Consider the following 19,981-nt stretch of genomic DNA (forward strand, 5'->3'; position numbering starts at 1 on the left):
CATGAAGGGCAGATCTCTGGAACAAATGCGCCTTGATCTGGTGTGCTTCACCTGCCGTGACCTGGGCCTGTTGATAAATGACAAAAAATTCAACCTGAAGGCCTGTGCAACAAGTAAAGTGGGAGTGGTTCTTAACTCCACATGGGCCAGATCCTTCCTCCCAAACGCGTGCTTGCAGGCCATGTTGGACGTGATCTCCCATGTGAAAAACCACCCACTCACCACGGCTCGCACCTGCCTCTGGTTGTTGGGCCACATGGTTGCATGTACGTACGTCATCAGTCATGCCCAGCTCCATCTCAGGCTTCTGCAAGTGTGGCTGGCATGGGTTTACATTCCCAGCAGACACGACCTAGACTGGGTAGTCAGGGTGCCGGATCGCATCCGGTTCTCTCTGGATTGATGGTTGGACCCTGGGTCGGTATTGGAGGACGTTGCTTTCACAGTCCTGTCTCCGTCTCTGACCCTCGTCTCCGATGCTTTGGACCTCGGCTGGGGAGCACACCTGGGTGAGCTCAGCACACAGGGCTGCTGGTTGCGGGGCAATCTGGCCCTCCATTTGATTGTCAGGGAGCTCAGAGTGGTTCGCCTGGCCCGCCAGACTTTCTTGCCGTACCTGAAGGGCAAGGTGGTGCAGGTCCTGATGGACAATAATGCCGCAATATATTACATCAACAGGTAGGGCAGAGTCAGGTTGTTGGTCCTTTGCCAAGAAGCTCTCAGCCTTTGGGACTTTTGTGTGCGCCATGCCATTCATCTGGTAGCCGCACACCTGCCCGGGACCAGGAACGTATTAGTAGATCACTTCAGCAGGACCTTCTCATCTCACCACGAGTGGTCATTCCATCCACAGTCAGTCAGTGCAATCCCCCAGAGATGGGGGACTCCCCAGGTGGACCTGTTCACGTCCAGGCAGAACAGGAAATGCCACGTGTTCTGTTCGATCTGGGGGATGGACAGGGGCTCCCTGTCAGCTGCGTTTCTCCTCCCATGGTCAGGGGCTCTGATGTATGCCTTCCCGCCAGTGCTGTTGATTCATACAGTTCTCATGAAGGTCAAAAGGATAGGGCAAAGGTTATTCTATAGGCAAGTAGAAAAGATTCACGTGCTGGGCCTCGGAATGGTGCATCCGGGCCGAGCAGGCCTCGCTATAGGAGATCCTGGATTATCTTCTGCACCTCAAACTCCAGGGATGCGTCTGACAATTTTGTCCCTGTCATTGATCAGACATGGTCACTATTTCGGCTTTCCACCCTCCGTTCCAAAGCAAGTCAGTCTTCACTCACGACATGATGGCCCATTTTTTGGAAGGTCTGGATCATCTCTACCTGCAAATCCGGGATCCCGTCCCTCCCTGGGACTGAATCTTGTGCTGTTGAGTCTCATGGGGCCTTCCTTCGAGCCTCTGGCTTCTTGCTCTTTTCTGCTCCTCTCCTGGAAGTTTTCGTTCCTGGTTACAATAACGTTGGCCCACAGGGTGTCTGAGATCAGGGCACTTACTTCAGAACTGCCCTATTTGGTATTCTATAAGGATAAAGTCCAGCTGTGACCACATCTGTTTCTGTCCAAGGCAGTTTCCCAGTTTCATACTTGGCAGGACATATACTTACCTGTCTTCTTTCCAAAGCCTCATACATCAGATGAGGAATGCAGGCTGCATGCCCTGGATGTCAGGAGGGTGCTGACCTCCTACATAGATAGCACAAAGCTGTTCCGTAAGTTGATGCAGTTGTTCGTGGCGGTGGCAGACAGAATGAAATGTCACCCAATGTCTGCTCAAAGGATTTTGTCCTGGATCACTGCCTGCATCCACTACTGCTATGACCTGGCAAGAGTGCCTCTGCCAGCAATTGTGACGACACACTCTGCTAGGGCACAAGCATCATCAGTGGTCTTACTGGCACAGGTACCAATCTAAGAGATCTGTAGGGCTGCTAGCTGGTCATCTGTCCACATGGTCTCGTCTCATTATGCACTTACCAGCAAGCTCAAGACAACACTGGCTTTGGCAGAGCAATGCTGCAATCTGCACGACCATGAACTCTGAGCCCACCTAGAGTGGAATCGACATGAGCAAGCACTCAAAGAAGAAAAAACAGTTACATACCTTTTCATAACTGTTGTTCTTTGAGATGTGTTGCTCATGTCCATTGCATTACCCACCCTCCTGCCCTCTAATTGAGTTGCAGGAGGGCAAGAAGGAACTGAGAGGGTGTAGGGCCGGCAGCACCTGATATACTGACACAAGAGCATGGCACTCAAGGGGGCGCCACAGCTTACCCTAAGGATACCGCTAAGGCAAAAATCTCTGATGACCGCGCACGTGGGTGCGCGCACACCTAAAATGGAATGGACATGAGCAACACATCTCGAAGAACAACAGTTACGAAAAGGTAGGTAACTACTTTTTTTAAATGTTGGGTTTAAATGGTGTTTGTAGTTGTCCCAGCTATTGTGCTGGTTGAGTCACTTTCTTAATTCTAATCCAGTGAGAATGGTTGAGTTCTTCTTCGAGTGATGTCCCAGTGGGTGCTCCACTCCAGGTGCGAGTGCATCACTGTGCCTTTTCTCAGCGAGTTTTAATAGCAGTGCCCATACAGGTTGCACATGTGCAGTGCCTGCCTCATGGCACCGTTGGCACTTCATCTAGCCTACCCATGCAACCCGGATCCCTCAGTTCCTTCTCAACTGTCCCCAGCCTGAGATGGAGCTCCCAGCAGTCCCATTAAAAGCATTCATTTTGCTGCTGTGAGATAGTTAAGATAGCTTAGCCCTGGTCTACAGTATGAGTTTAGGTCATATTTAGCAGTGTTAGATAGATTTAACCCTGCTTCCATCCACACGACAAAGCCATTTTTGTCGACGTAAAGGGCGCTTAAAAATCTTTTTCTGTACTCCTCCCCGACGAGGGGACTAGCGCTGAAATCGACATCGCCGGGTCGAATTTGGGGTTGTATGGATGCCATTCAACAGTATCGGCCTCCGGGAGCTATCCCAGAGTGCTCCATTGTGACAACTCTGGACAGCACTTTCAACTCCGATGCACTAGCCAGGTACACAGAAAAAGCACCGGGAACTTTTGAATTTCATTTCCTGTTTGGCCAGTTTGGTGAGGTCATCAGCAGAGGTGATCATACAGAGCACATCAGCACAGGTGACCATGCAGTCCCAGAATCGCAGAAGAGCTCCAGCATGGACCAAACGGGAGATACTAGATCTGATTGTTGTATGGGGAGATGAATCCATGCTATCAGAACTCCATTCCAAAAGACGAAATGCCAAAATATTTGAAAAAATCTCCAAGGGCATGAAGGACAGAGGCTATAACAGGGACCCGCAGCAGTGCCGCATGAAACTTAAGGAGCTCAGGCAAGCCTACCAAAAATCCAAAGAGGCAAATGGCTGCTCCGGGTCAGACCCCCAGACATGCTGCTTCTATGATGAGCTGCATGCAATTCTAGGTGGTGCCCGTACCACTACCCCATCCCTGTACGTGGACTCCTGCAAGGGGGGAGTCTCACGCAACAGGGATGAGGGTTTTGGGGACGAGCAAGTTGAGGAGGAGGAGGATGAAACCATTCTCCCCAGCAGCCAGGAACTGTTTATCACCCTGGAGCCAGTACCCTCCCAACCCTCCCAAGGCAGGCTCCTGGAACTTGAAGGCAGAGAAGGCACCTCTGGTGAGTGTACCTTTGTAAACGTAATATATGGTTTAAAAGCAAGTGTGTTTAATGATTAATTTGCCTTGAAGACTTGGAATGCATTCATGGCCAGTACAGCTACTGGAAAAGTCTGTTAAGTGTCTGGGGATGGAGCAGAAATCCTCCAGGGACATTATTAAGGGGACATTTAGAGGTGGCCATTCCTGTTGGGCTGTTTGCCTGTGACTGAAAAGAAATCATCCCTGCTTTTAACCACGTGGTGGGGTCGGGGCGGGGGTGTTCACGCTGAGCTGTTCGCATGTGGCTGGCAGGGATCTTCCCTGATACTAGTCACGCAGTGGGAGGAGGGGTGAAGCGATCATCCCAGAGAATTGTGGGGAGTTGAGTTGTGTGAAACCATTCCCACATGTTATAAAGGTTGAAGAACCCGAAAGAGTGTGGCTTATCATGGCTTCCTGCAAGCCGAATTCTGTTGCCCGGCCCTGCGTGTGTGATCTCTCACACCAAACCGGCAGGCCCTCAATATAAGAGGCAAAATGCGCCCTTGTACCGAAAGCACATGTGCTATGTAATGTTAACAGCTTGGTTCACTGTGAAAGAGTCTACCCGTTGTTCTCTAAAATGTCTTTTTAAATACTACTCTCCCTTTTTTTCCTCCCGCAGCTGCAAATGTTTCAACGTTCCCCATATCATCTCCGTCCCAGAGGCTAGCGCAGATAAGAAGGTGAAAAAAATGCGTTTGCGATAAAATGTTCTCTGAGCTCATGCAGTCCTCCCACACTGAAAGACCTCAGCAGAATGCGTAAAGGCAAACAATGGCAGAGTCCAAAGCAGAAAATGAACACAAGGGCAGGAGGGACGAGCAAGATGTGAGGTTGCGGTAGCAAGAGGAGAGGTGGTGGCAGCATAATGAGAGGAGGCAGGATGCAATGCTGAGGCTACTGGGGGATCAAACTGATATGTTCCGGCATCTGGTGGAGCTGCAGGCAGCAGAAGTGCAGACCGCCGCTGCAGCCCCTGTGTAACCGCCCGCCGTCCTCCCCAAGTTCCATAGCCTCCTCACCCAGATGCCCAAGAATGCAGTGGGGGGAATTCGGACACCCAACCACTCCACCTCAGAGGACTGCCCAAGCAACAGAAGGCAGCAATAAATTTTGAAGTGCAGTGTGGCCTTGTTCTTCCCTCTTCCCCACATCCACCACCCCACCCAGTGCTTCCCTCCTCCCCCACCCCTCCTGGGCTACCTTGGCAGTTATCCCCTTATTTGTGTGATGAATTAATAAAGAATGCATGATTCTGAAACAACAATGACTTTATTGCCTCTGCAAGCGGTGATTGAAGCGGGGAGGCCGATTGGCTTACAGAGAAGTAGAGTGAACCAAGGGGGCGGATTTTCAGCAAGGAGAAACAAGCAGAACTGTCACATCGTAGCCTGGCCAGTCATGAAACTGGTTTTCAAAGCTTCTCTGATGTGAGGCGCACCGTGCTGTGCTCTTCTAATCGCCCTGGTGTCTGGCTACGCATAATCAGCAGCCAGGCAATTTGCCTCAACCTCCCACCCCGCCATAAACGTCTCCCCCTTACCCTCACAGATATTGTGGAGCAGACAGCAAGCAGCAATAAGAATGGGAATATTGGTTTCACTGAGGTCTAACCGAGTCAGTAAACTGCCCCAGCGTGCTTTTAAATATCCAAAAGCACGTTCTACACCATTCTGCACTTGCTCAGCCTATAGTTGAACAGCTCCTTACTACTGTCTAGGGTGCCTGTGTATGGCTTCATGAGCCATGGCATTAAGGGGTTGAGCTTCAGGGCAGGGGAAAACAAGTCACAAAGTTCCATGAAAGTGCCTTTACGCATGTGAAAGTTTTGCAGCCACTGGGAATCATTTGAGACCCGCAACACTGTGCAGTCCCACCAGTCTGTGCTTCTTTCCCGGGCCCAGAATTGTCATTCCATGGCATGAGCCTGCCCCATTGCCACCAGGATGTCCAAATTGCCAGGGTCCGTACTTTGAGAGAAGTCTGTGTCCATGTCCTCGTCACCGCACTGCTGTCGCCTCCTCACCTGCTTTTGCAGGTTCTGGTTCTGCACATACTGCAGGATAATGCGCAAAGTGTTTACAATGCTCATAACTGCCATGGTTATCTGAGTGGGCTCCATGCTTGCCAAGGTATGGAGTCTGCAGGAGAGCAGAGTTGCAGCAGAAGCGGTGGAGGACGATGATAAGCATCGCGCACATTTCCCGAGGAAGAACACATGTACCTGGGAGCCCGTGACAGACACCATAGAGAAATTTGCTATTGAGACAGCAGCAGAGCAGAGTTGCAATGGAAGCGGTGGATGACGACGGTTAGCAGTACTACTGCACCATCTGCTGAAAGCAGTATGGCATCCGCACGGAAAAAAGGCACAAAACGATTGTCTGCCATTGCTTTCACGGAGGGAGGGGTGACTGACGACATGTACCCAAAACCACCGCAACAATGTTTTTGCCCCATTTGGCATTGGGAGCTTAACCCAGAATTCCAATGGGCGGCGGAGACTGTGGGAACTGTGGGATAGCTACCCACAGTGCACCGCTCCATAATGCGATGCTAGCCACAGTAGTGAGGATGCACTCCGGCGAGTTAATGCGCTTAGTGTGGACATACGGTACTGACTGTATAAAATTGATTTCTAAAAATCGACTTCTATAATATTGACCAAATTTTGTAGTGTAGACATACCCTTAGATACTAACAAACTTTTCCAAAATAATAAATAAATAAATACATTATTTCCTCTCTTTTAGTACACTCAGGATTAGATATAAACCGAAAAAGAATGCCTGGTTCACCAGGATTTAAACGATTCACAACGTACAGAGAAGCAGTGCTGGTGTCAGATGGACACAATTTTTCCATTGCCTAGGGGAAGCACACATTCCTCAGAAATGTGCCCATTGTAACCAACTGAAAGCCAAGGCACACAGAGAAAGAGACCTGAGACTGAAACTTATTTTGATGGAAAAATCGTTAAAACCAACATCCAACCGAGGGCAGGAAACCTCTTCCTGGCACAGATCGCCAGTCTCTTCTCCACCAAGATGCCCAAAGTCCCAAAAATCTGTGAGGAAACATGTCCTCTTTGCCTCATAGAGAGCAGACTACCAGAAAACGGTCTCTGATCAAATGGCTTTCATCGGTGCTGATCACAATGCAGCTCAGTACTCACGACACTCCAAGAACCTCCAGCACTGCCCATGCGTTGGCTGCTGCCAGAATGTGGTGTTCCAGTGCGGAGTTGAGTTGCTCTAAACCTCCCTCCTCCACCACAGCACCATAGACAGCGCTGGAGGAGACAGCACGGACAGCTGCTCCGCCAACTACGCCGCTGCCTAATATTGCTAGTTCAATGGCGCTGACACAGACTGCACCAGCATTGGCTCTGCATGCTGCACCCTCGATACAATCGGCACCGCACTCTTCGGAACTGAAGTTCATGGCACCACACCGCTTTCTGCACCAGAAGGACCTGTTGGTCTCCTCAACTCCAGAGTCACCTCCTTTGGGCACCAATGGCTCACTGATGCCAGCGGTACCGAAGCAACCATTATCTCTGATAGCCCCCACTCTTAAGTGGTGAGGACGGCAAGGTTGAAGGGGTGTTCTCCCCTCACCACTTCTCTCCGATCAGAACACCTGTGGCAACTTGACCACTACGATCAAGGGCTACATGTGCGCACGACATGCCACTATGTCATGGACCCCCAGGGGTGGGACCACCCATGGCCTTCCCTGGGCACTGGCCATATTTGGATCCATGGGGATCTTACAGAAGACACTAAGCAGACTCCCCAGCCCTTGTAGGTAAGACTCTAGATACCCATTTCCACCCTCAGAGACTGTAACTACTGAGACAGGAGAAGAACCCATGGCAGAACAGGAAGAGGGCATTGCTCTTGGTAACTCGCCAAACAACATTAATTCATTCTCCTCACTAGATAAGGCAGTAATGCCCCCACCCTAAACCACCACTGATAACTTCAACTACTTCTGGGACTTATTCAGAAGGGTGACTGATAAGCTCAAAATTCTTCTGAAAAAAGTATTAGAAACTCAACATGAATTACTGGACATCTTAGAGACATCTTCCTCACCCAAGATAGCATTGCCAATTAATAGGGTGATAATGGAACCCGCTAAAACGGTATGGCAAACTCCAGCCACCATATCTCCTACCTGCAAAAGAGCAGACAAAAAATACTACTTTCCCTTTAAAGGGACCCCTCTCACAAACGTCTGCTTCGACAAGAGGTAGATCACTTCCTCTGACTAGGGGCAGTGGAAGCAGTTCCCATCCAACGTAGGGGGAGGTGTTTCTGTTCCCACTATTTTTTAAAACAGAAGAAAAATGGGGGGTGGCAACCAATCTTGTATCTCAGACAACTGAACAAGTTCATGAGAAAACAAAGGTTCAGAATGGTCACATTAACAACAATAATACCAACACTGGAACGGGAGACTGGTTTTCAGCCCTCGACCTGCAGGACACTTATTTTCATATTACAATACATCCTGCCCACAGGTGGTTCCTGAGATTTACTTTAGGCAAAGACCACTATGAATACAAGGTTCTACCTCTTGACTTATCAATGCACCTTGAGTTTTTTCAAAAATTCTCGTGGTAGTAGTGGCGCACCTGAGAAAACAAGAGATAGTATTCTCTTACCTGGACAACTGTCTTCTGAAGTCACACACTCGATTAGACACCTTCCAGGCTACCCAACTGACAATAAACTTCTTTCAGAGTCTGGGTCTACAAATAACAAAAAACAGTCAACAGTAGAACCAGTTCAACAATTAGAATTCATCGGGGCCTACCTTGACTCAGTGATAGCAAAAGCATCACAACCACAAAACAGATTCGACACAATAAATGCTCTCATATCCACAGTAAGGAACAGCCCACAGATTGTAGCCCGCCCATGTCTCCAATTTCTGGGCCACATGGCAGCATGCACATTTGTGGTGAAACATGCACGTTTACATATGCGCTGCCTGCAGGGATGGCTAGGAACTGTCTACATACCAAACAAACCTGGATTAAACAGACAATTAACGATGCCACCCAAAGTCAAGAAATCGCTAACATGGTGGACTCAACCACACAACATGTGCTTGGGGATCCCATTCATACAGGATCCTCCATCACTGATTATCACAACAGATGCCTCCCTCATAGGGTGGGGAGCACACATGCAACACCGCACACTTCAGGGGCTACAGTCCCAGTCAAGACAAGACTACACATAAATCTGCTAGAACTCTGTGCTGTCCGCAAAGCCTGCCTTCACTTCGTACCGTTCATAAGGAATCAGAACATAAGGGTAATGACCGACAACATTGCTTACATCTTCTACATAAACAGGCCAGGGGAGGCCCCGATCACACTCGTGCACTGAGGCTATGAGACTCTGGAGCTGGTGCATCCAATACAATATTCACATCTCTGCCTCTCACCTATCTGATATCAGAACACCTTGGCAGATGAGCTCAGGCAATTTCCCTACAATCGTGAGTGGGGGATGAACGATGAGCACATATTCCAAAAATAGAGTCACCCGGAGATAGACCTAGTCGCGACGGCCCAGAACAGCAAATGCCCAAGATTCTTCTCGAGAGCAGGTCTGGGAACACAATCAATGGGGGATGCATTTCTAACCAGATAGGACACATCTCTCCTGTATGCATTCCCACCCATGCCATTACTATTCAGAGTAATACAGAAAATAAGTACCGACAAAACAAGGGTCATCCTAATAGCCCCCACATGGCCAAGAAAAGTGTGGTATCCATCCATAACACATGTGCTCCAATCACTCTCCCACGTTGGATGGACCTGTTAACACAATGCGAGGCTCAGGTTCATCATCCGAAGATAGAGATGCTACATCTGAAAGCATGGCTCCTCTATGATTCTTTAATGATGAACCAGGTTGCTCAGAACAGGTCAAACAAGTGCTGCTCCACAGTAGAAAATATACTACATGTGAGACCGACCTACAAAAATGGAAGAGATTTACTGAATGTTGCACCACTAAGCAAATCGCTGTGGTATCGGCACCCCATGCCACTTCTATTAGATTACACTCTTGAATTAAAACATTCCGTCTTGTGTCTCAGTTCAACAAAAGTATGGCTAGTGGCTATTGATGGCTTTCACCAACAAATTAACGACACCACAATATTTGCTCACCCAATCACTAAAAGATTTCTCAAGGGCATTCAAACCGTCTTTCCAGAAGTAAGACTTCCCACACAGCCATGGGACCTAAACTTGGTCTTAATGGGTCTCACCTGAAAACTGTTCGAACCCCATGCGACCTGTTCCCTACTACACTTATCCATGAAGGTTGTATTTCTAAAAGGAGTCACATCAGCTTGACACGTGGGAGAAATAGGGGCTCTCATGGCAGACTCCCCATACACAATCTTTTTTAAAGATGAAGTTACATAAAGGACCCATCCTAAATTCCTCCCCAAGATACCCTCATCCTTCCATATTATCAACCAATACATCTTCCAGCATTGTTTCCCAAACCACATGAGAACGCACTTGAAGCTACAGTGCACACCCTAGACGTTAGACGAGCATTAGCGTTCTATTTGGAGAGAGCCAAACCATTTAGAGCGTCACCGAAACTATTCATATCCATCACAGAATGGTCCAAAGGTGCTGCCATATCTACACAGAGGCTCTCCAAATGGGATCTGGATGTATTCACCTATGCTAAAGGGCATACAATCTCCAGTAGGCATCAGAACGCACTCTACCAGATCAATATCATCGTCAGCAGTTCTAAACAATGTCCCCCTTATAGACATATGTAAAGCTGCCACCGTGGCGTCTGAACACACCTTTGCTAAACATTATGGAGTCACATAAGCCCGTTGTCAACTGTGCCCACATATCTATTCAGGGGACACCATCACAGGGCCTAATCACATCAGCCACACTATCAAAGGCTCGTTCACCTGCACATCCACCAATGTGATATATGCCATCATGTGCCAGCAATGCCCCTCTGCCATGTACATTGTTCAAACTGGACAGTCTCTACGTAAAAGAATAAATGGACACAAATCAGATGTCAAGAATTATAACATTCAAAAACCAGACAGAGAACACTTCAATCTCTCTGGTCACTCGATTTCTGATCTCAAAGTGACTATCCTTCAACAAAAAAACTTCGAAAACAGACTCCAACGAGAGACTGCTGAATTGGAATTAATTTGCAAATTGGATACAATTAACTTAGGCTTGAATAGAGACTGGGAATGGTTGAGTCATATTCCCCCCCACCCCACCCCTCCGTTCCTCAGACGTTCTTGTTAAACCCTGGATCTGTGCTGGAAATGGCCCACCTTGATTATCATACACATTGTAAGGAGAGTGATCACTTTAGATAATCTATTACCAGCAGGAGAGTAGGGTGTGGGGGGGGAGAGAAAACCTTTTGTAGTGATAAACACCCATTTTTTCTTGGTTTGTGTGTATAAAAACATCTTCAGTATGCATCCGATGAAGTGAGCTGTAGCTCACGAAAGCTTATTCTCAATAAATTGGTTAGTCTCTAAGGTACCACAAGTACTCCTTTTCTTTTTGCGAATACAGACTAACACGGCTGTTACTCTGAAACCTGACATAAGGCTTAGAGGCAGATAGACGGCTGGGCCGAGATTTGTTATCTTCGCTCAAAACCTACCGACTCTGAAATCCCTCCCACTCTACAGTCACCTGGAGTGGAGCACCCACAGGGACATCATTTGAAGAAGAGAAGGTTACTCACCTTGTGCAGTACCTGGCGTTCTTTGAAATGTGTGTCCCTTTGAGTGCTCCATTATCCACCCTACTCCCCTCTACTTCGGAGTTCAAATGGTAGATTCTGCGGTAGAGAAGGAACTGAGGGGTACATGTTGCGCACATACTAGATGAAGCGCCAGCGGCGCGTCAAAGCAGGCACCACACATGCGTGACCCGGATGGGCACTGCTACGAAAATTCTCTGAGCAAAGGCACAGGGATGCCCCAACACCTGGAGTGGAGTACCCACAGGGGGGCACATCTCGAAGAACCTCACTTACTGCACAAAGTGAGTAACCTTCTCTTCAGCATACTGTGTTTCAGAGCACCTTGCTGGGGTTGAAAGACCGACTTTAGAAATTTGCTTTTACTTGGTGCCAGAGAAACTGTTCGTAAAGAGGTCTTGTTGATTGTGCAGAATACATTCAATTTTGGAATCTGATTTTTTTAAAATATCTCCAAGTTTCTTCCTTGTAAATACCTCCAAAAATTCTGGTTACTAATGCAATGATGACCTTGACAATGCTGATTAAAATATTTAATAGCTGTAAAGTAAACAGTATTTTGAGGTAGTTTCCTAAAAAAGACTCTAAGGAATCTAAAGTTGTGGCTTATTAATGGGGAAATTCTGCAGAACACTGTAGCTTATATTTTTAGACATGTCATCTGCCAATGTGGAAAGAGAAGTGTTCTGGCCTTGATTTATAATTCCCAATTGTGTGTACAGTTTTGGCTAGCTTTTCTTTTTCTTCAGATGAATATCTTATTATAATTATTTACTTTTGACATCTAATTCTCTTTAGTAGCTTGTTACAGGAGGTAGCAGAGTTTTGTTCCATATCAATTGTGGAGAACAATAACTCACTTGTATGGGTAATTTTTGTATTCGTTTTGATCTATACAGATCTTTTCATGCATTATTCGCCCCCTCCCCCCCTTTTTTTTTTGGATCTTTCAACTCTTGTTCACATTTATATTTGAGCTTATTCATAATTAGAAACATATTTGACGTTCACTTATGTCTCTCCCACTGCTAATTTTGAATGTTCAGTTTTGAAATCTTTGTGATTTGTGCAGGTTCCCCCCCCTTCTGCCTTGGTCTTTTCATCCTTTCTGCTGCAGTGAAGTTTAGTCCCTGCTGTTTATTAGACCCAGCAGGATTGGGGGTTAAAATAGCAGATATTGCGTTGTCCACTTCAGATAGATAATCCTGTTGTTTCTTAACAAGGCTCTTAGGGCAATCATATACAAGGAGTTCCCCTTAAAAGCTAATCTGAGCTAGAAAATTTATTTTGAGCAATATAAAAGAAGACTCTGATTGTGGCACACTCCATATTTTATCCTGAGTTAATTTTTCATGGAAGGAATATGCCAATTGCTTTGTTGGAGTTCCCAGAAGAGATTTTGAATCCTTGTGATATGCAGTGCTAACTCAATTATTGAATTCTTGCTTTCTTTAGCTTCATCCTATTTTAGTAATACAAATAACACATATGATTATTGTTTCCTATTGAATAGTTTCCTCTTTAGACTCTTGTACTTTGGTCACCTTCTCCGACCTGCATAGACGTTTCTCTTCTATGTCTGTTCTTTTGTCATTTTCTCCTATATATATTTAATTCTTGGCCTGCATGGGTCATTTGTTGGTGAATACTGGACTTTTGTTGTTTGTTTTTAACAAAACTGTGAACTAAACTGCTTTGGTTGTTTTCTTGTTCCTTTTCAAGTAGTGGACATTTTTTCAAACATAGATAAGTGCACAACTACACCCACAATGATTTTGTTGATTATAATCCAATTTCTAATTTAGTTTTCTCAAAGGGGCTGGAGAAGAAAGTTGCACTGCCAAAATATAGTAGCATTTTATTATTACTTTTATCTTTGTACAGTATCCAAAAGTGTTCATGACGCTTTACAGAATAAAAGCCACAGTACCTACCAGAAGGGTTTGCAATCTAATTTTAGAGATGCCTCATTAGAGAGACAACCAAAAGGGGGGACAATAAGGGAAAGGGAGGATGAAGATTACAATAATGAGGTAATTATTAACATTGAAATGTCAGCTGTGGCCAGAGTCTGTAACTATCATCTTCTCACTGTATATTTTTCTCACATTTCACACTTACTGTACTACTTTTAAATCTCTGTGCAGCTAGCTTCTATAAGCAATTTTAGTTAGAGTTTCATCAGTTTGTTCGGAAAGGTCCACTGGAGTGGTTTATATCCTGTTTTTCTAAACATATTTAATTTAATTAATATGTTCTATTGAATCAATTTTTGGATAGTATTGAGATTCTCTAAGTGCTCCAATTTAGCTTGTTTAATATTTACATTTTGGCTGACTCAGTTTTTAGGTTTATCGTATCTTAGTGCAGTTAAGTGAAATATTTGGATCTTTTCAGAGACTGAACATTAGCTGATGGCTTTCACCTGTGAATTTATAAATGTCAACGAATTCCCCCCAGATTAAACACTGATCGAACTGAAATTCCCAAAATGATTGCTACATTTTATACCATCTATAATTTTGCATCTTGAGGGGTCCCCCATATGTGTGTGTTTCTTCAGACTCTTGAATTGTGGGGTAACCATGTTGGAACACAATAAAAACATCATTAAATATTATTTTCATCATTTTAGGACTGTTACTGGAGTGTGCCCGTTTCTCTCCAAAGTTTATTTGGCAACATTAATTCCTTTTTCAAGAACAGCAAAGCTCAAACTTGTGCCATGGTTTTCTGGACTTTTTTAAACTGACCAGATGTTTTCAGCTTATTGAGACTTCAGCAGTTAGGGCCTTCACTGGGACCAAGTCAGTCCAGAACACTACTCTTGTCATAGAGACCATATGCAGGCTTCCTGTAGTGTCCTGGGCCTTTTTTTCCTGAGAACTGTTTAAATAATAAAAGATACATAAAGGATGATAAAATATTATTCACCTTCTCTTGTCACATTCGCCTGACACAAAAAAGTTAATCAGAAATCATATTAAAGGAAAACATATTTGTTTCCAAAATATTTGCGGTGCCCCGTGGATAATCAAAGGGGGTAAAGCAGCAGAGTTTTAGCTGTAGGTTAAGCTTCCTGGAAGCTTTCATTAAGGAACCAACTCAATAAGCCATCACCTCTAGAGTTTTTGTATCGAAAGGAGCACAAATTCTTGGTAAAGTGGGTAAAAAAGTGCAGGAGTTGACAATTAAGATGCTAATTCCTTTAACAAACACTCCAGCTTAATATTTGAGAGCCATAGAGCTAGAAGGAGAAAATGTCTGCTGTTAATAAAACCCTTCTCTAATAACCCCTCAATTTATCTCTTATAATGTGAAATATAAATAGATATTTCCTTCTAAGAAAATCCCTGCTGAAACTTTTAACATATGGTAATGCCTCTTTTCAGTGCCAAGAAAGTATATGAAAACTGTCATGGGGCATTAGTTGAGAGAGGATCACCAGAATCAGTTCAGTACACAGTAAAATGGAATGAAGGCTAGAGAAATGGCTCTCTATATAATAACATGTAAATCTTTAGACTTGAAAAAGCTATACTATGACTTCTGGCACTGCCTGCTGCAATGAGGCATATTTTATACTTTAATTCAAGTTTCTAACCATCAGCATGTAGCGGTGCATGGCTTCCCGTAATCTTTCTCCCTTGTTTACTTTTGCCCTAATCATCAATCGCAGAGACATTACTTAACTGTTATAAATCTGCAAATACAAACTCGTCATCTATTGCAATATTCAGTTTTAAATAGACCATTGCGGCTGAAAGATGTGATTAAAGCGACTTTTTATCACAACCTATTATCCATAGATTCTTTACTCCATAAGTCATAGTTATGCAAATATATATTGAATATACATAGAGAAATATGATGTACAGTGTGGTAAAAATATGGACTTGATTAATTTTTTTCATTCTTTATACAGCTTTCACCTGGAAGCAATTAGAGCAATATTCAGGGCAGCTTAAGGAGGCCACATACTGGTGGGAATGTATTCTTTCCATTTTCTTTTTTATCTTAGCCTCATACAAATTGGTTGACAAGCATGGCTGATAGTATAATACTTTTTGTTCAGTCAAGCGTCACCAATAAGAGAGAAATGTGAGCATCATTGCTGTCATCTCATTGTCCATCTGTCTATTTCTCTAGGAGGCGATTTCCTCTCCTTTTTAAGAAAGAAGAAGGATGAGCTAAAAACCAAACAGTTAGTGAAATTTTCATTAGATGCTGCTGCTGGTATGGCGTATCTCGAATCTAAAAACTGTATACACAGGTAAGGAAGATATTTATTTTCCATACTACAGTTTTGGCCACTTTAATGGCTAGATAATAGAGTAAACGTGTAGTGCTTAATATAAACTGGATGGATCTTTAAACTGTAAAACGGGCTACATTTTTTTAAAAGATCTGATTCTGTGTCTATGTTTTGAATTCAATTATTAGTAACTCTGGTTCCAAGCTATTCTGTTGTTCAACCATTAAGACAGGAAAGACAAGTTAAACATGCAATGAATGTCTCACTGAGAGAGAATTTGAGTCAAGAAGAACATGGCTGATATGGCAGAAAAAGATTATGGCACAATTAAAGAAACTAATTAACCAGCTAGAGTCATGTCTGAAGCTAAGAGAAACATGCATAGCCAGAAGAAACATGTTAATATGCTGACATTTCCCATTTTAGGGAAACTCATTGATATATAAAATCATGGAGATGGGCTAACAGCAGAAGTTGTATACAGCAGAAGTTCTGTGCATCAGAACAGTATTAATTGTTCACTCATGCCAACTTTCCAAACAGTCCCTAATACAGTTTCTAGTAAAATATTTGCCATTTTTCCCAACTCAGTCCCACTGTGGAGCTTTCTGTATTTCAATGGAAATTAGAGAGTTTACCCCCATATTTGTGTTCCCAAATATCCCAATGTGTAGCTTTTTAGTATGGCATATATGAATCACTATGAGGGTGGAAGATGACAGGAACATAATGGAGAAAAGATTTTGTTTGCAATGTTGATATGGCTTAAACTACAGTTTAAAAAAAAGTTTTCAACTAAGATTTGGGCTGCTTGACCTATTTTAATGGTCTAATTTCATACCTAGTACAACTCCACTGAAGTCAGATTTTTAGAGACCTGATTGATATTTCCCTTACTTACTTCAGGTATGAATTTGTCCCACTATCAGATAGGTCAAGTTAAATGTTTATCTTATTCTGGATTACAGGAATGTTTTATAAATTCTAAAAAATGTAGTTAGAAAAAAATCCACCATATACTTCACAAAATTCTGTAAGCGTTATTAATGTTGACATTATTAATGTAGATGTCCCCATATTTTGTGCTTTACTTTATATCCACTTGAGGAATTACTATTAGCTATCAAACTCTGTGCCCAAAATTGTACTAACATTATCAGTGAATTAACAAAACACTAATGATAGCTTGTGCTACATAAGAAACAGAGAAACAAAAAAAAAGTCTAAATGTAAAGTATCCAACACTGAAAATCTTAGGGAGGTATTACAAACGATATGGGGAAACAACAGGATTCAAAACCCAGCATTCTAACGCATTAAAATGCATCCAAGTGTGGTATTTTCATTTCAGAAAATATAACCAAAATTTAAATCAAATCAAAATCATAAAATTGAAGTGCTTTTAAATGTCCTTATAAATTTGTATCCCTTAATTTTGTTCCTGGGCCTACTCACTGTTAGCTGAAAAGTGCCTGCTCAGATCTTCAGGATTTCCAGAAAATAAAAAAGGGGAAAAATAAATAACTAAATGGTATTTTGTAGCTTTGTAAGCAACTTGTGTTCTCTAATGCTGGTTATTGAAAAAAGAGCAAAGCAATTTTTCATTACATAAAAACATGACAGCTGCAAAATGCAAACAAATAATTGCAGAAAGAAATGGTTTACTTTTGGAGACGTGCCCCGTCCTTTTCTTCAAACTCTGGTGAAAGATTTCCTGGATCATTCAGCTTAATTGGAACCATTGCTATTTGCTGTACATCCGGGGATTGCCTTTTGTTATCTGTGAAAGGGAGACTGGGCTTTTTCAGATGCAATCATATACCATTGTATTTTGGGGGATACAATTTCATTTACAGTGAATTTTTTAAACCTGTATACTCATTCAATTGTTCTTATATTACCTGCTTAGTATTTCTTCTTACTTGGTGCCACTCTACATGTTATCTCCCAAATCAGACTAATTTTGTGGCCAGGTGGTCTTAGGGTTGATCTTCTAGTGGTTTTAATTAGATGATTTGCAGTAGCATTTGTTTAATTTTTGTAATTGTTAATTATCTTTTTCTTGAACCCGTATTTTTGGGAAGCTTTTTGAAAAGTATATATATGGATACAGACTGGCTCACAGTCTACATTGTATAGAGAGAGAGGGCGGTATGAGGGATATAAAGTTTTGATTGTCACGAGTTTGGGATGCATGTATTAATCAGCAGTGGCAAAGCTATGAGTTATGCAGGTCTTCTCAAACAAGGGTGATAAAAACTTTGTAATACATTGCATCATCTCACATTTTGTTAATGCCAGAGATTAGTGAAATTTTGTTCGCTTTGTACTATTTTTAGTTTCCCTTTGCTTTTGTCACATTAGTTACTATGGAAACAATGATTTATTAGTGTGGGTGGAGCTTTGCGGCATCCATATGTTTAAAATATGTTCAATTTAGACAGTAGTTAGAAATGGTTTGTGAAATACAGAAATCTGTGCTGGATCACACACAGTATGTGGTATCTGTGCACAGGGAGGGTGGATGTGTGAATTTCCTATTTCATAATTGGTCATTCTTTAACTTCAGAATTCCCACATTATTTGATTGACAAAAACAGAATGGTTTATTAAAAGGATATAGTGTCTATATTCTTTTCCTGTAAACACACGGTGAAGAAAATAACTACAGTTTTATAATTTAATCAAGCAATTAAATTAGCTATTCAACACTACTGGTATGAAATATGGAGGACAGTAAACTTTATATCAAAAAGCTATATATTTCAGCTTTCATAATATTTTAGTAGTACTTTATTATACTATGTTCTGAGCTCTTAGCAAAATATCTGACTAGATGGTGGCACATAATGTGAATGTATTAGGGTCTGTGAGTTGATGATGCTGAATTTGGCAGATAATCAGAGGATGAAAAATTGTGGATCAGGACCTCAAATATATATATATATTTAGTGGTTTCAGTGTACATTTTTAGGTATTATATAGCTACTTTTTTCTCCGTGTTAGCATAGCTCAGGAACTAGTATGGCCTGAAAGACAGATTATCAGATTTGTATATATGTTTACTAAAGACTAAATTTGTGTCATTTAGTCACAATCTGAAGCAAGGGGGATGGTGAAGAACCCAAACTGTTCCAGTGGGGAGCTCTGGAGAGATTCAACTTCATTGAGCCACTGTATCTCCCTGTACTCCTTAGTTGAACTGTGGTGGCAGTGGAGTAATTTACAGCATCTTTTTGTGAGGCACATCATAACCTGAATGCATGTGTGTGCATACACACCTGTGCCATGCAGCCTGCCATCTTTGTTAGCTGGTGTGTATGTGTGGCAGAGCCATGGCTCCATCTACTCTCCTCCTGGTTAAAGCCCCTGTGATTGCAGTCCTTGTGTTTCTCCGAACACCAAGGATGCATGCGTGCCCGTATGTGGGCTGTACAAAGAATATGGGAGATCTTGTACCTTCCTACTGTCCTGCGTTACTATAAAACAAGGACATAGTTTCGTGTTAGGTAAGTTGATTGCTGAGAAATGTTTTATTGTAATGGCGAAACGAAATTAATTGTATGATCAGGCATTGGCCTTATGAAAAATAACAAGAATTTGAGAAAATACATGGGATTGAAAATTAATCTGCTAGGTTAAAAAAAAAGGGAGGGAGTTGGGGGGGGAAACTAACTATAGATAAAAATGGATCTGACAGCAGAATATCTTCTATTTTGTTTAAAATATACTGCAGAATGGTTTATTATTACTGCTTTCGTCAAAAAATAAAAATAACATATAATTCGGAACAGTTTCTGTTCTGTGGATTGCAACAAAAAAGGAAAATATTCTGCTCCCATACTCTGCTCTTTCTGCGGTGCTATTTTTCTCTGTGTATTATGCTAAAGATCTTCTCAAGGCCCTAGCATATTTTTTCAGTTACTGTATTTATTTTGCTATTCTTTTGAGACTGTGCGTTTGAGTTTTTATTATGAAACTGAAGATTGCTCAGCATCTGAGTCTACACTACCATTAACATACTACTGTTGGAGTAATTATACCAGTGGTGGGCAACCCGCAGGCCGCATGCAGCCCATCAGGGTAATCTGATTGCGGACCGCAAGACATTTTGCTGATGTTGACCGTCTGGAGGCACTGCCCCCTGCAGCTCCCAGTGGCCGCGGTTTGCGGTCAACATGAGCAAAACGTCTCGCAGCCCACAATCAGATT

The 19,981-nt window shown here is 43.1% G+C and overlaps 1 protein-coding gene across 5 annotated transcripts in view; it reads left to right on the top strand.

Moving 5' to 3' along the window:
• The window catches only part of FER (FER tyrosine kinase), a 436,379-nt gene that overhangs the window by 319,514 nt on the left and 96,884 nt on the right, over positions 1–19,981 (top strand). For 4 of the 5 annotated variants that reach the window (XM_048849501.2, XM_048849499.2, XM_048849502.2 and 1 more), the window contains one exon: positions 15,664–15,787. In XM_048849501.2, the coding sequence (XP_048705458.1) occupies positions 15,664–15,787 (124 nt within the window). Of the gene's footprint in view, positions 1–4,325; positions 4,945–15,663; positions 15,788–19,981 lie in introns of those variants that run through there. The other variant, XM_048849504.2, reaches the window with a different exon arrangement.

The sequence above is a fragment of the Caretta caretta genome, chromosome 5 (genome assembly GCF_965140235.1).
Source record: "Caretta caretta isolate rCarCar2 chromosome 5, rCarCar1.hap1, whole genome shotgun sequence".
Lineage (NCBI taxonomy): Eukaryota > Metazoa > Chordata > Testudines > Cheloniidae > Caretta > Caretta caretta.